The 24,672-nt window shown below is 38.9% G+C and overlaps 2 protein-coding genes across 2 annotated transcripts; one reads left to right on the top strand and one right to left on the bottom strand.

Annotated features, from left to right (window-relative positions):
- Window positions 1–1,458: 1,458 nt before the first annotated feature.
- On the bottom strand, window positions 1,459–10,526 carry LOC139140394 (chondroitin sulfate synthase 1-like). Its single transcript, XM_070709610.1, has 4 exons — window positions 9,875–10,526; window positions 8,161–9,295; window positions 6,366–6,511; window positions 1,459–5,190 (listed from the first exon to the last, which is right to left on the bottom strand). The coding sequence occupies exons 2-4, from the start codon at window positions 9,224–9,226 to the stop codon at window positions 5,020–5,022; spliced, it is 1,383 nt and encodes a 460-aa protein (XP_070565711.1). The 5' UTR covers window positions 9,227–9,295; window positions 9,875–10,526; the 3' UTR covers window positions 1,459–5,019.
- Window positions 10,527–10,576: 50 nt separating this feature from the next.
- LOC139140393 (proteasome activator complex subunit 3-like) lies at window positions 10,577–20,496 on the top strand. Its single transcript, XM_070709609.1, has 8 exons — window positions 10,577–10,742; window positions 12,274–12,306; window positions 13,029–13,091; window positions 13,765–13,854; window positions 15,222–15,273; window positions 18,091–18,272; window positions 19,407–19,616; window positions 20,154–20,496. The coding sequence occupies exons 1-8, from the start codon at window positions 10,713–10,715 to the stop codon at window positions 20,232–20,234; spliced, it is 741 nt and encodes a 246-aa protein (XP_070565710.1). The 5' UTR covers window positions 10,577–10,712; the 3' UTR covers window positions 20,235–20,496.
- The last annotated feature ends 4,176 nt before the right edge of the window (window positions 20,497–24,672 follow it).

Below are 24,672 nucleotides of genomic sequence, written 5' to 3'. Positions count from 1 at the left end.
TATACTCTGCACTCTATATCGGAAAACACTCCATTTTTGCACTCGCCGTCTCTACCGTACAAAAGCTCGCCTCGGCCTTCTCCTCGCCACGTGATGTTAACGCAACCCCTTTTTTTCGGCGAAACCCCGTAAAGTACAACCCTGCTAAACTTTACGTACGTACTCTTTTCCCAATCTGATGATAGGATGAAAATTATCACCGCCAGTTAGTCCGCCAAGAAAGAAATTGCATGCAAACTCTTTTACGGGAAAAGCTTTGTGATCTGCCCCTGAAGAGTAACTTTCACCACAAGGTAAATCCGAATTTCTCCATAACATGGTGCACACTGGTCATTCTTTTCAAGTTAAACATAGCATACTATACCTTTGCAATGTAAATCGACTTCACCATTTCTGAACTTGTTCACATTTAAAACCAAACTTTTGTGCGCAGCACCTCCCCCTGCTTGTCTCACCATCAACTCCCTCAAATCATAGACAGTAGAGGGGACCCTCTCTACTGTCTACGCCATAATGAAGTCATTCAGCTGTCTCACTGTTGATTGATCTCCTGCACTCTATTCAAAAGCCGACTCGAGGCCACCACAAAGCATTCTCAATGTCAAGGTCAAAGCCAAAATTCTCAAGATCATTGTCACAGCCAACCATTCTCGAGACCTTAGTGCTACTGTAATACGTCATAGATATTCAGGCCCAAGGTCAATGTCATGTACTTCTTACGTGAATGTCATTATCAACCATTCTCGTCAATTGCCCAGAGCCTTGCCGCCCTGTATTCTCACACCTCAGAGCCGCACTGCCTGCATTCCCCCATGGTTGTCATGGTGATAGTCCATCTTGTGTCAAACATTACCAAGAATAATTTGACATGGCAGCAAATGTCATTTCTAATCAAAAACAACATTCCACACATTGGCACTTTTTTCTATAATTTTATTGCAGAGAGCACCATGAAGCTTTACTTTAAACCATCAGTTGTCTTGAATGGCTAGTCTTATAAGCTGTCTGCTCTAATGGATAAACATCAGCCCAGTGTCAAGCATTCATCATAGTCTTTGCTTGGTTCAGTGAATTCACCATTCAACCGGTCAAATAGACCAGTGAATTCCTAGACTATCATGTCAAACTGAATGCCGGGACATGAACAATTACGTTGGTCTAGGGACCACCTTATCGTGAATGGGCTACTTGCTCAATCTGGTTCTCATGGCAATTCATATGCAGACGACATGTGACTTAAACAAGATCGCGTACAATGCTGACGCAGCCACTTAAATTATAGTTTGAAGAATTGCATCTGTGTTTATGTCTGGGTTAGGGGGAGGAGAACGGGGTCACAGATGCACACTAAGATGTTTGCTACAAACGAGTTTTAAGCCTACGAACTTTTGAGTTCGACACGTAGAACTGAAAACATTTTAAAGAAAAAAAAGTACCACCTGGTATGAAAAGTGCTAATGACACTCAAAGAATAGTCTTTATTTCTTTAAATTTCAAACACCACAGAATATTTTTTTAAAGGTTCACAAATACACAAATATGATACACCAAAATAAAGTCTTTACTGAGCATACATTGAGATATGGAGACAGCAGTACTGGTGCAAGGAAAAACGTCTTATCCTGTAACCCTGTTGGGAAAAAAAGTACAAGTTCTGGATTTCTAATCATGGAGCTGGTGATACAATGTCAACAGACATATACTACAGGTCAAAGTTCAGATCAAGGTCAGCGTTCTGACTGTGAAAGCAGTCAGAATTGACACATATACAATTGTATATTTCAGCCTCCTAGAAGGGTAAATTGAATGCAGCTGTCAAGGTTGATAGTAAACTTCACAGACCATGATAATAGGGCTTGCTTCATTAATATCTGTTGACAGCTTAGCAGCAAGGTTCTGAGATAAAAGCGATTTTTAGGCTGTTCACACTGCTAAGCCCAGGCTACAGTGTGCAATATTCCTGCATAAATGCCAAGCTGGTGAAAATTGGTTTTTTCCTCTTTTACCACTTTTTTTCACTAATTGGCAGGAGGGCAGTTGACAGGACCAGCAGGAGAAGGGCTTCAAAGAAGTTTTGCACACTTGGTCTTTAATCTTTGACACCACACAGCATAGACATTCCTGTTTGCTAGCATGGTTTAACCCTTTAAGCGCCACAGTAAATTTTTGTCGCCTTTACAAAATATACCAAAGTCAAATTTTTTCAGATTTTTTCCAAAGTTTTGAAGAAAAACTGTAGTTAATTAAATGTGATGGCCATTTGCTCCAAAATTATCAAAACAAATACCGAAAAATTCATAAAAATTTGCGAAATTTTGCACTAAAATTTTGGTGGGAAAAAGTACAGCACTCAAAGGGTCAACATTCCTGTTTGCTGGCATGACGGTAAACCCTAACCATGGCAAGAAATTTGATTCCATTTTATTTCTTGTTGTTGCAGCAGTGATCCAGTAGATGTGACTGATTCGTGGTTGCTAGTGTCATAAAAGAAATTTCAAACAATACAAGAGCTAAACAGTAAAAAAAAACTAAAAAGAAATATACAATTCTTATTTGAGCACCTTTAACTGTATTCAGACATACCATTGAAAGGTATGATAAACTAATGTAAATTTTTTGTGCATTTTATGGCCAGTTTGTTTTAAGTAGAGCTTCTCTGACTGAGCGCAGGTTACCTTTCAAAAATTAACAGAAAATATTCAATCCCTGAAAACTTAATATAAATATTACATGTGTATTTTCATATTGGGCAGTGTTTTTGATACGGTCAAAAAAAATACTTTCTTGGTAAGCCATGTAACATTTCCATTGTCTCCTGATATGATTGCATTCATTTACACAGTGGAAATCCCTAATGACATCACTGGGATATCACAGCAACATTCACCAGCTTACGGTCCTAAGTTTGGGTTGCAAATACTTTGTGGACACTTCACAAAAAACTTACAAATAACTCTGTATGCTGTTCCTCTGAATGTCTTCAAAGTTGTTTGTTTGAATGAAAATATACGATAATATCATACCAGTATATTGATGGTGAAAATACAGCAATCTGATTGGTCAAGATGTGATACCAGTATATTGATGGTGAAAATACAGCAATCTGATTGGTCAAGATGTGAAAATAAGTCCTACATTTTGAGATACAACACAGTTTTGCACGTGTGCATCCTCTCAATGCAATACACAATCCTATCTCTATCAGTGATTTTCAACAGATATGCAAATCTGTTTCCTGAGGTATCAACGAACAGAGAACACTGATGTCCCCTTACGCATAAACATCACTTGAAATGTTTTGACTGACATCTTTGGTGTTATGAATTCTCTAGGAATGTTTGAAATTCCAGTAAAGCCTTGACAGATATGAGCTTCATACACATTGAGACTAATGTAAGTATTTTAACCCTATTGGGGAGTCTATGTACAGTAAATTGAAGACAGAAAGGAAAGCAGCAAAAATATTACACAAAACAGTCTCTGTTCTAATATGTATATATACACACACCTAGTCTTCTAAACCATTAAAGTATATTTCTTTGAGGCAAGTGGACAAAATTACTAAAAGTTCTCGTTACAGAATAAAAACTTACTTTAGCAGATCTGATCACTCCATAGGCCGACCCTACAGCAATCCTACTAGCCATTATGGTAATATCTATTTTAATGCACTAGACTCCAGCTTATAGTCCACCTCCCATCACAACAACATACCCATCTTTTAATTGCCAACGCTTACTTCTCCTGTTAATTGCTACAAATGATTACAAAGTTAATGAATGATAACATGGAAAAATACATCCCATTACCACCAACCAATGAAGGCGATTACAAATGTGGCATGAAAATACCAAACATGGACAGTTCTCCTATAAATACCCGTGTATGTACATGTAATGATACTGCACTAAATGATCAGAACTATTTCTTGAAATAATAAGGGATGGCTTTAAAAATATTAATGTTACTTTTTAACCTGTAGGTTTCATGAACTTCACACAATGCCCTTTCATATGATAAGTCAACAATATGCTGACTGACAATGTCAAGGTCAACTTCATAATCTTTTCACTTTGGTATCATCTTAACCAGCTGCTGGGTAGTACTGATAGTTTACAACACCGAAGCTATCAAGTAGATCTGAGAGCCAAAGGACGCGCCTTTATATCTTAGGAGGGGATGGTTGAAAATGAATTTAATCTATTGAGAAAAAAAAATCTCAAAACTGTTTCTGGTGCAATGTTGGTTTTTGAATGAAAATGTCCACAGCTGAAAGGGAATTTGGGAAAGAAATTATGCAAAAGTTGAAAAAACTTTGGGACACGAAAAAATATTTACATATTTGGACACTGACCAATCCCTCCAAACATAAAACCAATCCATAAGCAGTAAAAAGACAAAGTTTCTCACTTTACAAATAATATCATTATTATCATTGGTCAGAATTCTCCACGGGTCAGGGATGGGTGGGGGGTGGGAAGGTTTGAAGACTGGGCCACCCCTCTGCTTTTATAACATTCTTTTCACATGTTAATAGCTATGCAAAAGAACACATTTTCACGACAAAAGAATATTCAAATTATTCATAGTTATGGCCACCCCTCTGTTTTTCCAAGTTGTGGAGAACACTGTTACAGTAATGTAGGGGTTGGAGTAATCTAGTCTCAGACTCCACTTGCAGCAATAATATCACTGAGGTATTTCAAAACATCAACTAAAATATTCTATGAATTTGTTCTCCCTGATTTCACATTAATGGAAGGTTCTATTGCACTGAAGTTAACTTTGGTCTACTTGCTATTCCAATCATAGCATAACACCCTTTGGAATGAGAAACAGATATAATTTACACACAGCATGAACTGGATGGAACATTGAACTTTTTCTCAACAATGCATCTAGATTTCTTCTACAGTTGAATACTAACTTTAGTTTAGGCCAATTTCCATTTAGACATTATTATAAAAATATTAGTGTAGATTCCTCTGTATGGTCTCCTCATTAATAACTTGCACCGACTTAATTTCCATGTCTTGTCAATCCCAGTATTTTCTTAGCTAGTTGTGACTTGGATCCGATGGATTCTGATAGTGAACCAACGCACATCCGATACTGATCAGCACTAAGTTCAGGATCGCACGACTTCTCATGATAATGGTGGACCAGAGCTGGGTCGACTGCTCTGAAAACCTGCACCGATTAGAGAAAAATATCTAGTGAGTTGTGATCAAATCAGATGTTGGGATGGCTTTTACAGGGTCAACGATGTACATGCACTGTAATGTATATCAAAGAGAATAAGTGGTAATGACATGTTAACTACAATTCAGCAATCACTGTGGGTGTGATGCAGCAATCACAGGACTCAAATTGCTCCTTTTGTCTTGTGAAACTGGTGTTGCTACAAGTGTTGGTGATAATTATTGAGAGACTGGCATTGCCGCAAGTTGCTCCTTGACAAATACTGGGAAAACAAAGAGGTTGATATTGCTGAAATGAAACAGGTAGTATGCATCTCAAAAGTGATAAGACTTTAAACTTTTAATCAAACTTTCCTCATGGAAACTTTCTTTCCTTTCAAATCAACAATAAAAATGGGGCGGGGGGGGGGGGGGGGGGTTACTGTGCAACTTTTGGTACTAGAGAAACAAATTACCCAAGATGTACTAAAAGGGTGCCATCCCTGTGTTAACTCTATGGAGAAAAATACAATTTTGATTTTCAAAAAAAATTAATGAGGGTGAAAACTTCAAGCACTTTAAAATGAGCCCCTACAAGTAGTTGACCAGACAAGTATGGGAAAAAATATGAGCGTCCAAATTTCTAGTCCCTGATTTGGCATCCCAGGGATTGACATGGCAGATGTTTGTCATTTTTATGACCCCTACATGACCTTGCACCCTGGCATGTTGTTTGGTGGTACCATACGATATTCAAAACTCCACTTTTTGACATCAGAAAAATGAATACTGTTGCTTGAAAGTTGGTTACAGTGGCAATTAAGGACAAGATCCAGTGAACATTGAAGGTTACTTATCTATTATTTAGTTTGTGATCATTTACTAGTAACCCTTTGAGCGCTGTAATTTTCTCCCACCAAATTCTAGTCAAAACTTCGCCAATTTTCATGAATTTTTCCTGAATTTTTTGAAAATTTTGGACCAAATGGACATCACATTTCATTGGCTACAGTTTTTTCTCAAAATTTTGGCAATTTTTGAGTTTATTTTATAAAGGGGATAAAAATAGACTTTTGTGCTCAAAGGGTTAAAGTAAATTAAGGCAAACCTCTGTCTTTATAGCCGAGACTTCGGCTGACAAATCCAGGAAAGCTTCCAAATGCAGGTCACACATGGAATTTTTACCTTGATATGAGGATGGCGGATGAATCTCTTGTACAAATCTACATCTTCTCCGCCCCAGCCACGTATCTTCACATTGAATCCACCAACTGTACGGTATTCCTCATAGTACATGCACACCATACCATACCCATAGTGAATCCAGAAACCTGCACAGGCAAACAATAACACAACATTACTTACACCATTTAACCCTTTTCCTGCCAAGTTCATATTTCACCACCAAGATGGTTAAAATTAATGAAACACAACATATTCCCTATGGTGTATTTTAACATAATATTGAACATTTGAAGGCTGTTAAAAACATAAATACAATATACTTGACTTTTTTAAAGATGCTATAACATACCAAGCCAAGTGGGTGGAAATACGTCATGTTTGAGCTCAATACCGCTTTTTACTGACTTGGCTGAGGGGGAAGTGATACTGTCTGGCAGAAAAAGGGTTAATTTTGGTGATGCTAAGTCATTAGAGGTGCCTATTTTTTGTTTGTAACGTGTTGCATCATTGTTGAATGCTCTGGTGACAATTTATTTTCATGAAGAAATTATATTTTTGGTGATGATTGACTACTTAACATTTACCGCTCATTGACGCACAAAGATATGGTATGTGTGGCTACTGACTGCCAACACCTTGACTTTGTCGAGAAAACAACGCTGCAATTTTTTAATGTATTTTTGGTTATAAAACAAGAGAGGATATTGGCTCTGACTCTACACTAGTATTCTTGTCCGTCCAGTACTGTTGATATTTTTAGTACATACTGACATACATGTACATGTAGTATTAATTGAGAAAATATTTCAAGAGACAAGTCAGCATGACTGCCTGGAATAAAGTTCTTTCTTCCTTGACCTTGACCTTTACATTCACAACTGATTCTCCTGTCATCTGAGTGTATGAACGGCAACTCCTCGGTGAGAGTCCTAATGAGAGTTCTCCATGAAGGAATTTTTCAATCAATTCATATGCTAATAAACTTACAAAAGAGCACATTTTCACAACAAAAGAAAATGCAAATTATACATTGTTATGTAGATGGACCTCCCCTATGATACCAGCATGTTTTCTCACCCAGCATTGAAAAGCTAATGTGCTACATCACCAATGCAGTACAAGATGTTGTTTCCCAAAAATAAATTTTAACTAGCAAAGATAACTAGTATTGATGTGAATATTGAAATAAAGTTTCAACTTACTTGCTCTGTTCTGTTTTTAGACAAGAAATATTTTAAAACATTGTAATGACTTTTTGTTAGCATGGCATATGTGCGAGTGACCTAGATCATACACTGAGAAGGTCAAAGGCTACATTGTAGGTCACGAGAAAAGCAAAAACAGCAAGACAGAGAAATACACAATAAATTGATAACAAATGTGTACCAGCTAACTGTTTGTACATGCACGGTTCAAGTTTTTGCTTTGGAAGAATCAAAGAACAACTAAAAAAACATGGATGAAAATTTTGACAGTGTAAACAATAAATCTTTTTACTGCATGACCATGCACCATGCATCTAGGTCATATACTGTGTGGAAACAGATAAGTCACGTGTACAATTTATTTCCCCTCTCTTTCCTGTCAACTTCATTTCTGCCTCTAGAGCTCCTACTTTGCTGCATAGACAAGGCTGTTCTTTTTTAGCAACAATAGGTTGACCATGCTCAAAAGGCACAATTGAGTGGATAACACTGTCCATGTCCTTGGCTATTCTGTGAGATTCATGAGCCATGCTAGCAAGTCATAAATATTATCAGAGATGCACTATGGCGGTCTCTAGATGTTTTCTCACCATTGTGCTTGTTGATATCCATGCTGGGTGTTTCTGGGCGCTTGTCCTCTTCAAGGTCTTGGTAAATATAAGCTGGATCATACAGGGAAAACACAATGGGAAAGTACACTTGATGTTTCTGCACAGTGTTCAGTCGGCAGCGATCTAGGAAGCCGGCATCAAAGTCAACATCCACATCAGATATGAACAGAAGGGCGTCTGTGGGATACTGCTTGATTCCAAGATCCAGTCCAACGGCACGGGAAAACGAGCCTTTGGACTGAATGTATGTAATGAGAGCATTTGGATATGACTGTTGATAAGATTGCATTATACTTTTCACTTCATTTGCATTATCCTCTTCTGCGCCAGTTGCGCCATCAAAGAGAACCACCAGCAAACTTGTATTTTCATCAGTCTTTAGACAGACCTCTTCATACCTTTGCATGAATGCTTCAAATCTGTCGCTTATTCCAGACACAGTCAAGATGAAGTTCACTCTATTGGACTTGTTTCCGGACAGTCTTGGAGGACTGAAAACTTCGCTGAAGGGTCTGAGCAGATGTACTCTCCTCTCTTCGATCTTCCCCGAGTTAGAGTTCTTAACTTCTAAGTCTAAAATATACTCAGCACCCTTCAGTGAATCAACCTGCCTATAGCCATTTGTCAGCTTCTCAAAAGTATACTGTGGGGAGCCATAACTGTTGATCATCAACAAAGCTTCTGAAAGAATGTCATTGACATCATGTTTGTAGTTTCCTATCAAACCAATCCTCGGGTCGTCGTCCAGATTTTCATAAAGGTGCTTCTCTGTGAAGTACGCCCATCTCAGTACTTCGTACATTGTTCTTGGTTTGAAGTCTTCATGTATGTTGTTCCCATGAGTCTCGGGGTCCTTCTCTGAGATGCGATTCACGTACTCTGCTCCCGGTGAAGTGGCTCGGGGAGAGACGGGACAAGCTGGACATTTTGGGCAAGCAGAGTCAGGATCTAACACGTCAAGCAAGGTTCTTGCTGAGAAACCCAGCATCGAAAAGGTCAGGAATTTGAGGTAGTCTGTGAATCCGTATCGCCTTCTACACACCATTATTTTTGCTTTTTTAAAAAGACCAATTTTGCTTTCTAAGACTCTACTTTGCTGACAGACGAGGTTTATCTATCAAAGGGAAAAGACAAACGCAGGTGAATGAACGATCATCGATTACGAAAAAATAAAAAAAGGATTAATCCAACAACTTTAGTAGACAATTTTAAATAAATAATATGGTTCATTCAAGATTCAATAGCTGTGAGAGCTGTCTATGAGTTTGCATTGCATATTACCATACATGTGTCTCTGAGAACAGACTTAGAATCACATCTTTAAAACCAAATGCGTATGTTCATTTAAAGTGGCAAAACATTTCAGAGTACAGAACTCAGTGAACATAGAATTAAGTATATCACATTATAGAGCGATATCAATTAACTGTTGACTTTACGGGTAACAAAAATATTCACAACTTGAACATGAAATATTGCTATCTGAAACATGACCGTCACAAATACGTGTTGTACTCGTCCTTACAGTGCTCTTAATAATCATAAAGTTCACCATTTAACATCGCTTGTATAGTGACAAACTACAGGAGTATTATGCTCAAGTCACAAAGATATGCTGGACAAGGGAGTAAAGATGACCTAAATTGATGCGCCGAGAAGTGGCCTCTTCCATGATAGCAATTTAGTAACTCACCGGGTTTGCTCTGTAGATACCGGTAACGACGTGTCGGCTGCGTGGTAAGTGCGTCCACCAACCCTCGATATACTATACCGATAAATGTCGGGGACACTGTGAGAGGGATCGCGTTATACCAGAACACGATAGTTGACATTTCCCAATGTCCGCGTCTGATTATTCTGAACCCGGCCTGGCGCAGTGTGATGCACGCATGCCTGTAATGATAACAGATGCAGAAACTAAGTTCAATGTTTATGGGACCAGGTGCCTGGACTGACCTCTGGTTCCTTCTTCAATGGTGTCGAAGGAGCCTTCGCGTGAACCTCTTGACCTCATTCATTACACTGGCATTAAAGAAAGGGATGTGAGACATTCACTTTGGCTGAACAGAACGTTTCCAGTGATCGATGATCTAGCTCTGGATTCGCAGGCAGCGAACAGGCGATGCCATTTTGATAGGTAAATATTTGCTAGTCGTTGTTCATTTCTCATTTCATGAAATTTCCTCGGGCCAGTGTCAGCCGCTGTCGATACATAAATGATAAACTACTGAAACACATAAAGCGCATCTGGTTCTCCAAGTTACGCTTTGTCGCTCGTAACGATTCCAGACTTTTTGTGATAACACCACAGCCAGCCGCTGCAAACGCGGCGTTAACGCGTAGCGCTAGCGGTGCTGTTTGAAGAGCGCCCCCGTTTCTGGGTCAAAGGTCAAAAGACATGCTCAGCGGAAATTGGAAATTTGGCGCACATTGCAACATAAAAGAGATAACACCAAAACTAACCGGTGCGCGGTGTTGAGATTGCCATCAACAGACACCGCAGTCCTGTTGCTTTACTAGTGTGAGTGTTTATGGGAATGGCAGAAGACGTAGAGAGTAAGGTACGGAACCCAAACAGCCATCAAAAAGATAAAATTCGTTTGTGATAGGACATCTGGAACAGTGGAAGTCAAGGGCCACGGTAAACCGGATGTACAAGCAATCTAATGTCATTCACTGTGTCGTCGCTCGATGCGATGTCCCAAGGAATATGCTTTTAGTAGCAGCGTGAACATCCTAGCTACAAGTCTAACGTCACAAATGGCGGCTTTCCGATCGTTTGGTTCACATTTTCACATCCAATAGAGAAGTGCAGTTTGGCAATGTTTGGGTCGTAATCGCATTATATGTTGTATTTATAATCGATATAAAACCCTGGAGTTGCTGCTGAAACAATAAGATGGCATGGCGGGACGTACTAGTAGAGAACCCACCATCAAACTGAACCCAGAGTCTGAGGAGGGGAGGGGGTCTATGCCTTACATTGTAAATAAGCCAATGTGATGACATTTGGATACCTACTTTACAAAGTTCAAATCGCATAGACACCGTGAAAATAGTTTTCAGAATCAAATAATTAACACAACGATTTGAAAGTCGCTCCATGCTGCAGAAACATCTGTATTTTGTAATAGCTCTATGATGTACAGTGGTACTGAAACTGCATGGTTTTGTAGCACAAATGACCCCTGCATTTCACAAGATGCGTTTCTGGTTTATTTATATTAAAATATACGCCTTGTAACACTTTGATGATTATGGATGACATGTTCCCTTGGCAAGTGAACTCTCTTAGTCCCGTGTTTAGTCCATAGTCACTTTGTAAAACCAATTCCTCCTATGGTACTTTGCCACCTACCATTTTGTGCCTAAACTGGCTTGTACCCACATCACATCCCAGGATCATGCCAGTACCATCTTGTGCCAAAGTGCTTAAACCAGTTTGTCTCAACATAGACAGTAGACTGTCTATGGTGTCAAACCCATTCAGTAACCATAAGCCCGTAGGATTTAAGCCGCACAACAGTTTCTTACAACTTTACTGAAACATACACCATCCAACACCACAGGACTTTTCATTGAGCAGAAGTATATGTATGGTATATGTACACGTAATGTAACATGCCAAGTACCAAAGGCTTACCTTTCTGCTTATCATGAATGACAAGATAGCAGTAATTTTCAAAATTGAAAGGTCATTCTATTCAAATCTATCATATTGATCTCAGTTTCTATCTGAAATCCAGGTATAGCAAGTTCAGTCGTTTCAGGAATCCATAGATTATCCATGTTAAATAGAATACCTTCACTACAATGATATAGCTTGCAGTTCCAACACATCAACCCCCCTCCAACAACAGAACCCTTCTTGGGCAAGAAACACACACACAGTTTCAGTACTGCAGTTTCCTAAACACTGAACAGTTTAAATAGTGAGTTTGCAACTAGCACTAAGGACATGACTTTCTTTGGACAAAGTTTGATTGGAGGAAATTACATCCAAGGAAAATGGACGGAGATAAAATGGTACACCGGACAAGTGGTTATATTGCACTCTTGATTTTAAACAAACCTTTTTCTTGTTTCTTACAGATGTCAAAATTTAAAAATGAATTCTTTGCAGAGGTGAGTAGATTTCTCAGTGCCAGTAATATTATTGACATGTGAGTGTAGATAGTCTTATATCCTGGAAATTGTACATCAATCTTTTTTTGCTTTGATGGTGGGTCATTGCCCTCCTCTGCTCTCTTTTGTCCTTTGTGTTTCATCATACTGCTTGCGATTATTTTGATTAACATTTTACTGATCCTCCCAATGACAGATCTTGATTATGATTTACTGGAGAACATCTCAAACATTTCTTTTAACAAGTTGATTGCCTTTATGTTAATGGGAAAAGGACTGCAAAGTTGATGTTATTAATCAATGGGTGTATGCAAAAAATAGATTAACGTAGTGGATGGTATAACCTTAATGAAACTTCTTGTCAGGAGGTCAATGTTGAAGATAGATTTCCAAAATTTTGACCAGGATATGGTAAACTCTTTGCCAAATGAACTTTAGATAAATCAAATGTATATGAAACATGTGTCAGTGTAGTGGTTGTTAAGGTAGTTATTGCAATGTTTAATCAATTTTTCAGTCATTATGACGTAGATTTGATGGGCCATGATGCTGTCAGAAAGCTTGAAATAACACTGTAAGTTACTGGGTCAGTGCATTCTACATTACAAGCAATACACTGAACACTCATTTCAGCAAGGTCTGGTCTGTGATAGAGGTACTTTGATTTCATTAGCACCAACAATGAAATCAGTTCACTGAATCTGAATATTTTTCCTTTACAGGCAGAAAAGCAAGTGATGGAATTTTTTCCAAATAAGGTAACAGAACTGGATGAAATGTCCAAGGTATGTCTAATTTGATTCACCCAGTCTTTCTTTTTGATCAAATCTCATGCAGATGACTGCACTTAGTTATGACATAATTTGTAGTTTATTGTATAGATACAATTCTATTCAGCCAAATTCTGATACTGATATGGTTGTTCATCTAGCATAATTTTTATCATTTTATCATTTGTGGCATTATCTGCCGACTTGCAATATTATGTCAGATGTCTTTCTGTCAAAAGCCCCTGATGATGTACTCCACCCTGATCAATTAAAATCAAAATTTAATGGATAAAACTTGTCACATTTTGACTGGTGGAAATCATTTCTACAAAATAGTTAACACCTTAACACGATCCCAGGGTTCTCTACAAGAGGGGACTTTTAGGGGTGGGCCACCACTCTGTTTTCGGAGCATCTATTCATATGTTAATAACTCTGCAAAAGAATACATTTTCACAACAAAACATTATGCAAAGTATGTATTGTTATGTAAATTGACGTCCCTCTGTTTTTCCAAGCTTTGGAGAACACCGACAACTTTCTACATGAATTCCCAAAAGGATGTGATCAATGAAGTCATACATACTAGCACAGTCGTGTAGAGGTCATGTAGAATCCAATTATTGCTGTGATGATATATAACTGAAGTAGGCAGTCATTCTGTAATTTTGGAATTTTTGTCTTGCAGGGTGAAATGTTCAGTATGAGCACTATGAGTAAGATAAGTGTCAAGCTCAACATACCAGTACCAGATCCTGTGCTTATCAATAGTCATGAGGTATGTAGGCAAGTCATGGTAACATGGATTGAATAACCTATATTGCTTGAAGGCAGTATGTGCCTCGAGAGATAAAAACTGAATGTTTGCTTTAACTTTTTTCAAGGAAACTTTCAACCATCTTTTTACCAAATCAAGAATGAACATTGGGGATCACGGTGCAAAGTTTGGTACCAGAGAAACAGATCACCTAACATTTACCTATATTTGAAATTCAAAATGGCTGCCATTTCTAAGTTAACACCATGGAGAAAAATAAGAAATTTTATTTCGGAGAAACTAAGACAGTGTTAGTGTTTCTGACTCAAAGAGGTTTTAGTGAGCCCCACAGTAAAGAATTGTGAAAATTTGAGAGTCTGACACTGAATGTCCCAAGAGGCTCAGTCAACCTTAAGAAGCAGACTGAAGCCATTTTGATTGGCATAGTTTGTATGTTTATGTTTGAAAAGCAAAGTGTGAGTTCCTGGTGACTTCTGATAAACAAGATCATGTGACGCTTTGAAATGCAGTCTGTACTTTTCAACTGGATACACTGTATGTCTTGGTTTGAGTGATACACATCTAACACAATATGTAGCGAACATCCATATTTCATAATTAAGGTGCAATGCAGATCGGAGACAGGTATGGGGACTCTCTAACTTTTGCAGTACTTTTTCTGCCTACCACTTGTTGGGGCTCATTTTGAAGCTCATGGAGCTAGTAAAGGCTTCATCTTTTTATCTTTGTGAAAATCAAAAATTTAATTTTTACCCATAGAGTTAAAACTGGGATGGATTTTGACCACTTTGAATTTCAGGTGTCAGTAAATATGAAGTAATTTGTTTCTCTAGAACCAAATTTTGTACAGTGATCCCAGATTTTTATTCTTGATTTTAAAAGGGAATGATTCAAAGTTTGCTTTGGAAGTTACAGCAAAAGTGTTGGTCTTAAGTACGGTATGGTGTCTAACCTTTTACCAAGGCATTGACCATTAATCTTTTGACCAAACCTTGTCAGCCTTTCGCAGAGGCACTGAAATGAACTTTTCCGACCAAACCATGTGCAGAGGTTTTTGAAAATGCCAACAAAACTAAGGCCTGCACTATCAATTTTCAGTGAAAACTCTGAGAAAAAATGGATTCACAGGTGTACAGTGTGCATGCAGCCTGAAATCTTTACATTTAGTCCAATCTGAGAATATTGCAAAAAGACTGACATACCATAGCGGCATTGTAATATTGCAATTTACACAAGTCTTGAGAAATGCAAGGACCTTCTTTGCTCATGTTCATGTAAAATCACACTCTTCAGATCAGTGTATTTTCTTAACCATGGTTCAGTCCATACCAGACTTTTCTTTACGTACTTCTCAAATTATTTTACAGGTAAATCCACCACTGAAGAAAAGGAAAGTAGATGAAAATGACAGCATTCAGGGTAAATACATTTTGCTTGAATTGAAACTTTGGATCAGTGTTCTCCCCAGGCCATTTTAGCGTAGCGGTCCCGCTACGCTTTCACCTCTCCCCGCTACGCTTTGATTCTCCCCGCTACGCTTTAAAATATTCCCGCCATCCTTTAGTTCACACGCCAGCACGCTCTGCATAGCTACCAGCTGTTGCATGCATTGTCTATACATAGCGCTCACTGCATCTTTCAACCTGGTGAAAGAGTGGAAGGTGTGAAGTATGGTATGCGTCCGATAACTTGTTCGTAAGTGTTGAGAGGAACGTTAAAACAATAGAAGAATTGGCTTGGTTGTTCACAAGTTTTCATTCTACAATGACTATTACGACCAACAAAGACGTTTAGTCGGTATACATCGAGTACAAGTATTCACAGAGTTAGGCGGTGTAGCACTAGCGGGGCCTTTGATCACAGTCCCATGCTTTGATCAACGAAATGGACTGCAAAAGAAACAAAAGAAGCAGTTGACTTGTGAGGTTGATTATGATTTTACAACGATAATCTTTTTTTTTGTCCGAGTACGATCACGATCGCGATCGAGTTCACATTGCATAAATTCCAATATGGCGGCGGCCATGTTGGCCGACGTGTTTATAACGTGTTGACATTGATCCTGGCGTCGCGTGTGGTTCCACTCTGACATGTTCTCTGAAAGATTTTACACCTGATTTTCGAGTGATTTTAGTCGTACTTAGTTCATGTCTTGTGATCATGTTGGTGGTATTTTAAAATCAAGAGTCGAACGACGATGTTCAGTGGCAGTGGTAGTTACGCGGGGGGGGGGCTGGTTGAAATTGATCCCCGTGATGAAACATTATTCGCGGTGTTTGTCGTTCAAAAATGATATAAAACTCAATTACATTTGAATTGTGTAAAGCTTAAACTTATGAATTTTCCTCTTTGTTGGCAATTTTTGACAATTTTATTAGCAATATATGTATTAATGAAACTCCAATCAGACGAACCATTTCTTGCTTTCAATCTGAACTTGCTGTTACTGTTTGAATCTTCTATTTTAATTGCAATTGTACTATACTGTGATGATTTATTTAAGTGTAATAAAGAGTTTCCATGATGTTCAAATTGCATACTTGTGTTACCATTGCATTTTGTTGTGAGTGTACATGAATGCGTGGGTGCATGTGCAAGCTTATATCGATATGCAAATATAAATTAATGATATGCAAATGGTTATGCAAATTAGCCGCTACGCTTTTGCTTGATCCTGGGGAGAACACTGTTGGATGTAAGAGATATAGCATTAGTTCCTGGGTGTTTTGGCTGTGTACATTTACCTATCTCAAATTACACATATTAAAAAAAACATGTCCCATTCTTGAGTTAGCTTGGTGAAAAGGCCAGCTACTGTGTTCTTGCATTCAATGCACACTGCATGTTGCTTCTGGGTGTACTGAATTGTCATGTGCATTGGCTGTGTATTTTCTGCATAACAATGTCTTCAAAAAGATATGCAGAGTACATGTACAATTGTACATGTAAGAACACGAGAAAACTGCAAAAACACTGTTTCTGTTTTTCAAGTTGACCATTAACTTCAGGTAGTATGGCAATCAAGAAATTGTGAGGTTCATAGCAGCAACTCATGCTTGACTCTAGAGTACTTTCTGTGCAAAGGTTCAACCTTTGTGGTTACTGAGTTATGGACAAATATGTATATTTCAGGTCAAAGGTCATTGAGGTCACGTGACATTTTGTCAAAAAAATTGTATTGTGAAGTTATCCCTATATACCCAAAAATCGGACCTCTAGCTCTATTGGCTCGCTCAAAATTAGATATGCACATAATTAATAAGGTACAATATGTGGCTTCATAAGGTGTCTTTGGTATAATAAAATAACACATGATTGCAAGGGCAAGATCACAATTTGTTGCCTGCTCTTTGGCTGGTGCTCATGATGGAAATATTGGATGATACCTTCTCCTTCGGCGCTCGGGCATCATTAATAATACCATCATGAGCTCCATCCCTTGGGCAGGCAACAAATGTGATCTTGCCCTTGCTGGCGTGTGTTATTATTTATTATTACACCTCACTCATTCAGCGTGCACTGCCATTGGTTAAACACGACTCACGTGACATGTAAAAGAACGTGATGATGCCCTCTGCGAATGTGATGATGCCCTCTGCGAACTTGATGATGCCCTCTGCATTTGATATTACATGGATGACGTCATTTTACTTACTGCGCATCCTTTCTGCGCAAAACAAATTGTCGTTCGCTTGTTGTACTTTGCAGTCGGCAACTTATGGCTGTGAAACGTCATGCAGAGCTGTCACCGGCACAGTTAGACGATATTTTGATGCAAGTAAACAGCAAACGAACGAACATGGCAACAAGGAATGCAATTTCTGTGTTCAGCGACTATGCAGGCAACATATTTGGAAATGCCACCGAGGAAATCGGCAAACTTTAGCGGCAACCCTAGACTCGGCACTGACAACATTTTACGCTGAGGTCCGGACTCAGAAGGCGAACTGTACTCGAAGAAGTCTTTGTGTTTTTGTTTCTTTGCATGTTTGCTTGTTCGGTGTAATAAAAATAATAACACATGAGAGCTTGGGCAATATCACGATTTTTGCCTGCCCTCGGGCTGGTGGTCATGATCGAAATACTGATGATGCCCTCGCCTACGGCTCGGGCATCATCAGTATTTCGATCATGACCACCATCCCTTGGGCAGGCAATAAATCGTGATATTGCCCTTGCTGGCGTGTGTTATTATTTAAACATCAACTGAATCCATATGTTCTGTTGTTTTACCAGGTACAAAAGTGCTAGGCCTGCCAGAGGGCAGTGTCCCATGCAACCATCACATCCTTGCAATGGTGGCAACACTAAAACCCAGCATATGCACACTTATTGACAAGTGCAACCTCATCAAGATGTGGGTTCAGCTTTCAATACCAAAAATCGAAGATGGTAATAACTTTGGGGTTTCTGTCCAGGTTTGTGATACATGTACCATTGTGTGGTGTCGTCTGTTTGTGATACATGTACCCTTATGTGATGTCCTCTGTTTCTTCAGTGTATACTCAGAATATGAATAATTTTCTGTATGGAAGAAATATTTCATCAAAATGCCTTCATCATGGACTGAAAGATTAAGTTGTATATGGGTTGCTGCCAACTCCAACCCAAACAATGACGGAAGACTATATAGGTTATCACATTGAACTCAAAGAAATGAAGTACTGCCAACTGACACAGTAGGCTTCTCAAACACGCAAAATGAAGTTATAGCCCAATTTAAATAGAAATCAAGCCCAGTTACATTATAACAAGGAGCACTATCATCCCCTTCCAGAAGCTGTGTGGGCGGTCTTCTTACCCCAATAATGCTGTCAATCAACTCAACTGTACAATATGATTGGTTCCAACAAGATTTTGTTGGAGAACGGATATTCAACTATGCACCTTCAGTCGTTGTTTGGGTTTGAGTGTGTGGAGACCCACACACAACTGAATCTTTCAGTCTAGCCTTCATTATCGAAACTTTTAAATAACTCTGTTAATTCTTAATTTCTCAAATCCCTTGCATACCAACGTACAACATATCAACAGTATCCTGGTCAAACCAAGTGCAAAGAGTACATTAGTGAGATTGTACATGATTGAGATTGTCCCAATGATACAACTGTTGCCATTTTTAATTCTTGATTTATTGGGCGGAATAAATTATTAACTCAATAATACAACTGTTTCCGTTTGATTTTTTGATTTATTCAGCTGAGTAAATTAATTACTCTTTTTCAGCCAGACAGTATCACTTCCCCATCTGCAAAATCAATAAAAAGCAGTATTGAGCCAAAATCACGTATTTCCACCCATTTGACTTGGTCTGTTATAGCAGCTTTAGTTTGTAAAACTCATGTTTACAGTATCAATGTCTTCAGGGTCCTTCAAATGTTCAATTTTTTGTGAAATTGTAATAAATAGAACTTGTGTTTCACTGGTTTTAACCAACTCAACTTGATGGTGAAACATGAACTTAGCAGGATAAGGGTTAAGACTGAATACTTGCTCTGCCTCTTTCATACGACCATATCCATTTGCTTGCTTGGGTTTTGCCCATCTTGCAGGAAGACACTTTGAGTGAAATCAGACAAGTTGAGAGTGAGGCAGCCTCGTACTTGGACCAAGTATCGCGATACTACATAACCAGAGGCAAAATAGTGTCCAAGGTCGCCAAGTACCCACATGTAGAAGACTACAGACAGACGATTACTGAATTAGACGAGAAGGAATTTATTAGTCTACGATTGGTTCTCCTGGAACTGAGAAATCACTATGTAAGTAAGGTGATTCTTTTGAGGAATGGACTGTTAGATGCAATTAAAAAATTGCTGATAACTTTTCCCCGCAGCCTTGCTGATTTTAAAATCAAAATATACATATAAATGTCGGATGAAAGTGTATCAATTTTGTAAAAGAACAGTATGCATGCCATATGAAATCGCGAAGAAGTACTTTGCCAATATTTTTGAATGCAGAAAAATTTATATGTGAGCATTCTATTCACCCACTCAAATACAAATACCGGCTTGTCAATGTCAACATGTGAACAGAATGAATAAAATGACTGTGGAAACCAGGCAAGTATTTTGCAATGTACCAAAACTCTCTGTTGATATTGCCTTTGACATTATACATCTCAGCCGGTACTGTACTCCTGCCATACAATGAAGTCAGACATACATGTAAACCCCTGTATTTAGTAACATTATACCTGTATATTTGTAAATCAGTTAAGATGTCTGTTATGTTACATTGGCATACTTGACGCGCCAGTGTGCATTCAGTGCATGGAATTCTTTCTTTTATTGCAGTCCTCTTTGTATGACTTGATTACCAAGAACTTGGAAAAGATCAAGAAACCTAGGGGATCCAATACAGACTCCATGTACTAAAGAGAAGAAACCTAGGGGTTCCAATGGCATCATCAGTACAGCTTTTCAGTGTCTAGGAAAAGTATTGAAACATTGGTCGGTGGAATGGATCGTACGACTGAGAGAATATTACAAGTCTTTCTTCCCAAAAATGTTTTGTTTTGTTTTTGTTTATTTTTTAAAAGACATTCAGTGACAAATTGGCACGAAACTTGTTGAAAAATTTTGTATTTGCAGATGGATGTATTTAAATAAAACACTAAGTTGTTCAAGTTGTTGTCAACATGGATTGAACATGTCTTCTGTTTGTTTCCAAGTTTATACAACAGTTTGTTGTCTTTCTTTTTCTGTATTATTTAAAGTCAGTCGCATAATATGTCTACCTCCCTAGTTCAGCGTGATTTACAGAGTCGAGAACAATTCGTGAGAGATTCCATGTTCATAGACTGCCCTTATGAAATGTGACAGCGTGAAAGAAATGGTATCAAGTGATGCTGTATGGCAAGTTGAACTGAAACGCTGTGGGACAAGATGTGAGAGTTATGTCCCCTCTAGAGGGCGCTGTGGCTGAGCGTGATTGAAAGTCCAATGATGTACCTATACTGGTGTGAACATAGTCGATATGTACAAGATCTTTCCATTGTTTTTGCACAAATAAAGGACAAAAGTATGTCAAACGAAATAACATAGTCATCATTTCTGTCCCGCTGACTCAAAACTTCAAGGATTCAAGCCTTCCCTCTGCTCATCAACTTCATGATAATGATAATGATCAATTGAGAGGAATTATGTTACGTAGAGCACCTATTCACCATGCACAACCAGATATGAACTGAAAATGCTCAGTGTTTCATATATATTGCATTTATGTGCAAGTTTGAACCTTTGCTACATGCTTTGCTACATTTAAAGTGTTATGATCAACACAATGAATTTCACCACAGATCAATTCTAAAGGTCATTAAGTATTCAAATATGTAATTAGCTGAAATAAAAATAATTAATTTCTTTGAGTACTGTCATTGTATCACAATATAGCATGTGTAATTACCTTTGGTCAAGTCCTTCAAGCTCTATATGCCAAACCGTGAAAGCTTGTTAGCTATTTATGCAAATTATGAATTAGCTGACATGAAAATGCAAAATGACTTTCAATACTGTTATAACCTGGTATAATGATCAATGTACACAGCATGTTTCGCCAAATTTTATCAAGTAAATGCCAGTATATATCCCTAATTTGGAAGGTTCATTAATATGCATATGGGAATTGGCTGAAAAAATGTCAAATGACTTTCAACAAGTCATCGTTGATGACACAGTCCCCACTTGTTAATGGGTATTTTGATTACAGGTCCTCAGAGAGGATAGAGTCCTCTTCATTAGGTCTGTGATAAAAATACTTTTGAATGAATTCGCTTGATACATGTCTGAGTTATGGTTCAAAATGGCCGCACAGTGGCCATATTGGATTGCATCACAAAACAAATTGATGTGCATAGCTATGGCATAGGTCAATGTCCTTGTACCAAGTGTGAATAAAATCGGTTGAGATATGCCTGAGTTATGGCTCTGTACATGAAAAAATCGTAATAAAATGGCCGCCTGGCGGCCATATTGGATAGTATCACAAAACAGATTGACGTGCATATGTATGACATAGGTCAATGTCCTTGTACCAACTTTGAATAAAATCGGTTGAGATATGCCTGAGTTATGGCTCTGTACATGAAAAAATCGTAATAAAATGGCCGCACAGCGGCCATTTTGGATCGTATCACAAAACAAATTGCCGTGCACAGCTATGACATTTGTCAATAAGCTTGTACCAACTTTGAATAAAATCGGTTGAAACGTGCCTGAGTAATGGCTCTTTACATGAAAAAATCGTAAATAAAATGGCCGCCTGGCGGCCATATTGGATCGTATCACAAAACAATTTGACGTGCATATCTATGACATTGGTCAATGTCCTTGAACCAACTCTGAATAAAATCGGTCGAAACATGCCTGAGTAATGGCTCTGTACATGAAAAAATCGTAATAAAATGGCCGCCTGGCGGCCATATTGGATCGTATCACAAAAAAAATTGACGTGCATAGCTATGACATTGGTCGATGTCCTTGTACCAACTTTGAATAAAACCGGTTGGAACATGCCTGAGTTATGGCTCTGTACATGAAAAAATCGTAATAAAATGGCCGTCTGGCGGCCATATTGGATCGTATCACAAAACAAATTGACGTGCATTGCATATCTATGACATTGTCGATGTCCTTGTATCAACTTTGAATAAAATCGGTTGGAACATGCCTGAGTTATGGCTCTGTACATGAAAAAATCGTAATAAAATGGCCGTCTGGCGGCCATATTGGATCGTATCACAAAACAAATTGACGTGCATCTGTATGACATATGAAGTAATCCTTGTACCAAGTTTGAATGAAATCACTCCAGGCATCTCAGAGATATCTGCGTGAACGGACGGACGGACGCACGGACGGACGCACGCACGCACGGACATGACCAAACCTATAAGTCCCCCCGGACGGTGTCCGTGGGGACTAATAATCTTGTATCATAGTACCTTTAATGTACATAGCAAGTTTTGCCAACTTGGTCAAGTCAAAACAGATAAATATCGCTAATAAATGCGGGATATCGGACCGCAGGCGGGCGAAGATTGCATTATAAGCGCGCCAACCCAAACTCACTGCATGGACATCACATTTACGAAATCGAAGTCCAAAGTCAACTACGTCATTGTTAGAATAAGAGAGGTTTTCCATCACACGGGAGCATACCACCACAAATTTTGCACAGATGGCGTTGCACTGGCATTGAAAAAGGGTGCATGGGAGCATGGGAACGCGGGCAGTTTCCCTCGCTATGGGTAGGAAATGCATTGAGCAAGACACACTTCCGGGTTCGCAAAAAAACGAGGATCCCATTTACGGGGCGCTCAAATATAACTATTTGCTGTGATACATAGCAGAGGCGTATATGTTTGTGATGCTGAGAATAACATCAGTAATAAATGACGGGTTTTAAAAGTTGACGTTTTTTGCGATGAAACAGACTTCTGAAGGTAGCTCGCTTGGGGAACACGTCATCCCGGCCGCTGTCCGCTTTGACCCCAGTAATTCACACTGGTTTTGGTCGGCCCCAGGTACCCAAGTCACTTCGACCCCGTCACACTTTTGCCTACATGTCCACGGAGACGATTCAACATGTTCCACAACAAAGCCAAGACAAAAATTGAAAATATCAATAAAATGGCTTCACAAAGGCTGAAATACACGATACTCGATGAAGTATGAAGTTTATGAAATGAAATCAAAATTGACAACACAAGTGTTTGTCTCGGTAATACCACTTGAAGTTGAACTATTCTACAGACTGTTTTTTCCATACAGTGCAGTATTTGTCAGTGACAAATTAATCTTTCCAATACATTTTTTTGCGATGAGCTGGAAATTTGATTAATATCGAGTTAATGTACATAAATATTCCGTTATTTACTGGGACACGTTTATTTTCTTGATCCGCTATCTGCGGACTACGTGCTGAAGTACATTGACTGTTCATGTCAACGATCGTTTCTCCCTCTGCAGAGTTTCTGTATCCCGTTCAACAACGCTGTACCTCGATCACACGATAGTGACGCTATGTAGCTGTGCAGTATTGAAACTTATCATAAAATGGCCACCTCGTCTAACAGTAACACGTATTGTCGGGATTATCGTACGGAAAAAAGACTGCAAAAGTAAGACTTATGAATCTTCATCAGAATTGAACACATCATGATTGTACACGAGTATCAACCGTGAATGCACGTTGAGCTCGGCAGTTACACAAGCATGGTACGCTACATGCATAGCCCTACGAGTATGGCGACGGTGTCCGGCTTTGGCTACGCCGCCTACCGGAGGTGGGAGGCGGCGTAGCCAAAGCCGGACACTCTCGTCATACTCGTAGGGCTAGCTACATGCACTGCCGCGATGCCGATCGTATGCATTCCAAGGCCTATCCCGGAATTTGTTTCACAAACAACCTCAAAGGAGAGCAAACATACTTCTATGGACAATGACGAACACGTTTCTTGGCGAAGCAAAATCAAAACAGTGCAGAAGTACATGAAATAGGTCATGGCCTTGGACTCTGTGCACGAACCTGATTGGACACTTCAATACCTTTGACCCAAAGTTATTATTCATCAGCACTTCCATGCCATGAGGCTAGGTAGAGAACGTATGTACTCATTTCTGGCGATCGAGCAGCGAGGGAAACAATCAATTACCAAGGATAAAGCTAATTTGCTAAACGATATTTTATCTTGAATAGTGAGTTGAATGAGTAATAAAATATCATATTTTTAATGTTCAATAGAGGTTGAAACATGGAGGGACCGTGGTTGAAACCAGAGCTATCCAGCTGTAGCCAACCTGGACAAGCACA

The sequence above is a fragment of the Ptychodera flava genome, chromosome 9 (genome assembly GCF_041260155.1).
Source record: "Ptychodera flava strain L36383 chromosome 9, AS_Pfla_20210202, whole genome shotgun sequence".
Taxonomy (NCBI): Eukaryota; Metazoa; Hemichordata; class Enteropneusta; family Ptychoderidae; genus Ptychodera; species Ptychodera flava.
This window is presented reverse-complemented; position numbering and strand designations above follow the sequence as displayed.

Excerpts from the sequence above, each read along its gene's own strand:
- LOC139140394 (XM_070709610.1), bottom strand. The coding sequence starts at position 9,226 with ATGGTGTGTAGAAGGCGATACGGATTCACAGACTACCTCAAATTCCTG. Across the intron at positions 6,512-8,160 it reads GGATATCAACAAGCACAATG|GTTTCTGGATTCACTATGGG; the intron begins GTGAGAAAACAT and ends TTGCCTGTGCAG. Across the intron at positions 5,191-6,365 it reads TCCGCCATCCTCATATCAAG|GTTTTCAGAGCAGTCGACCC; the intron begins GTAAAAATTCCA and ends TAATCGGTGCAG.
- LOC139140393 (XM_070709609.1), top strand. The coding sequence starts at position 10,713 with ATGGGAATGGCAGAAGACGTAGAGAGTAAG. Across the intron at positions 10,743-12,273 it reads CAGAAGACGTAGAGAGTAAG|ATGTCAAAATTTAAAAATGA; the intron begins GTACGGAACCCA and ends TGTTTCTTACAG. Across the intron at positions 12,307-13,028 it reads AAAATGAATTCTTTGCAGAG|GCAGAAAAGCAAGTGATGGA; the intron begins GTGAGTAGATTT and ends TTTCCTTTACAG.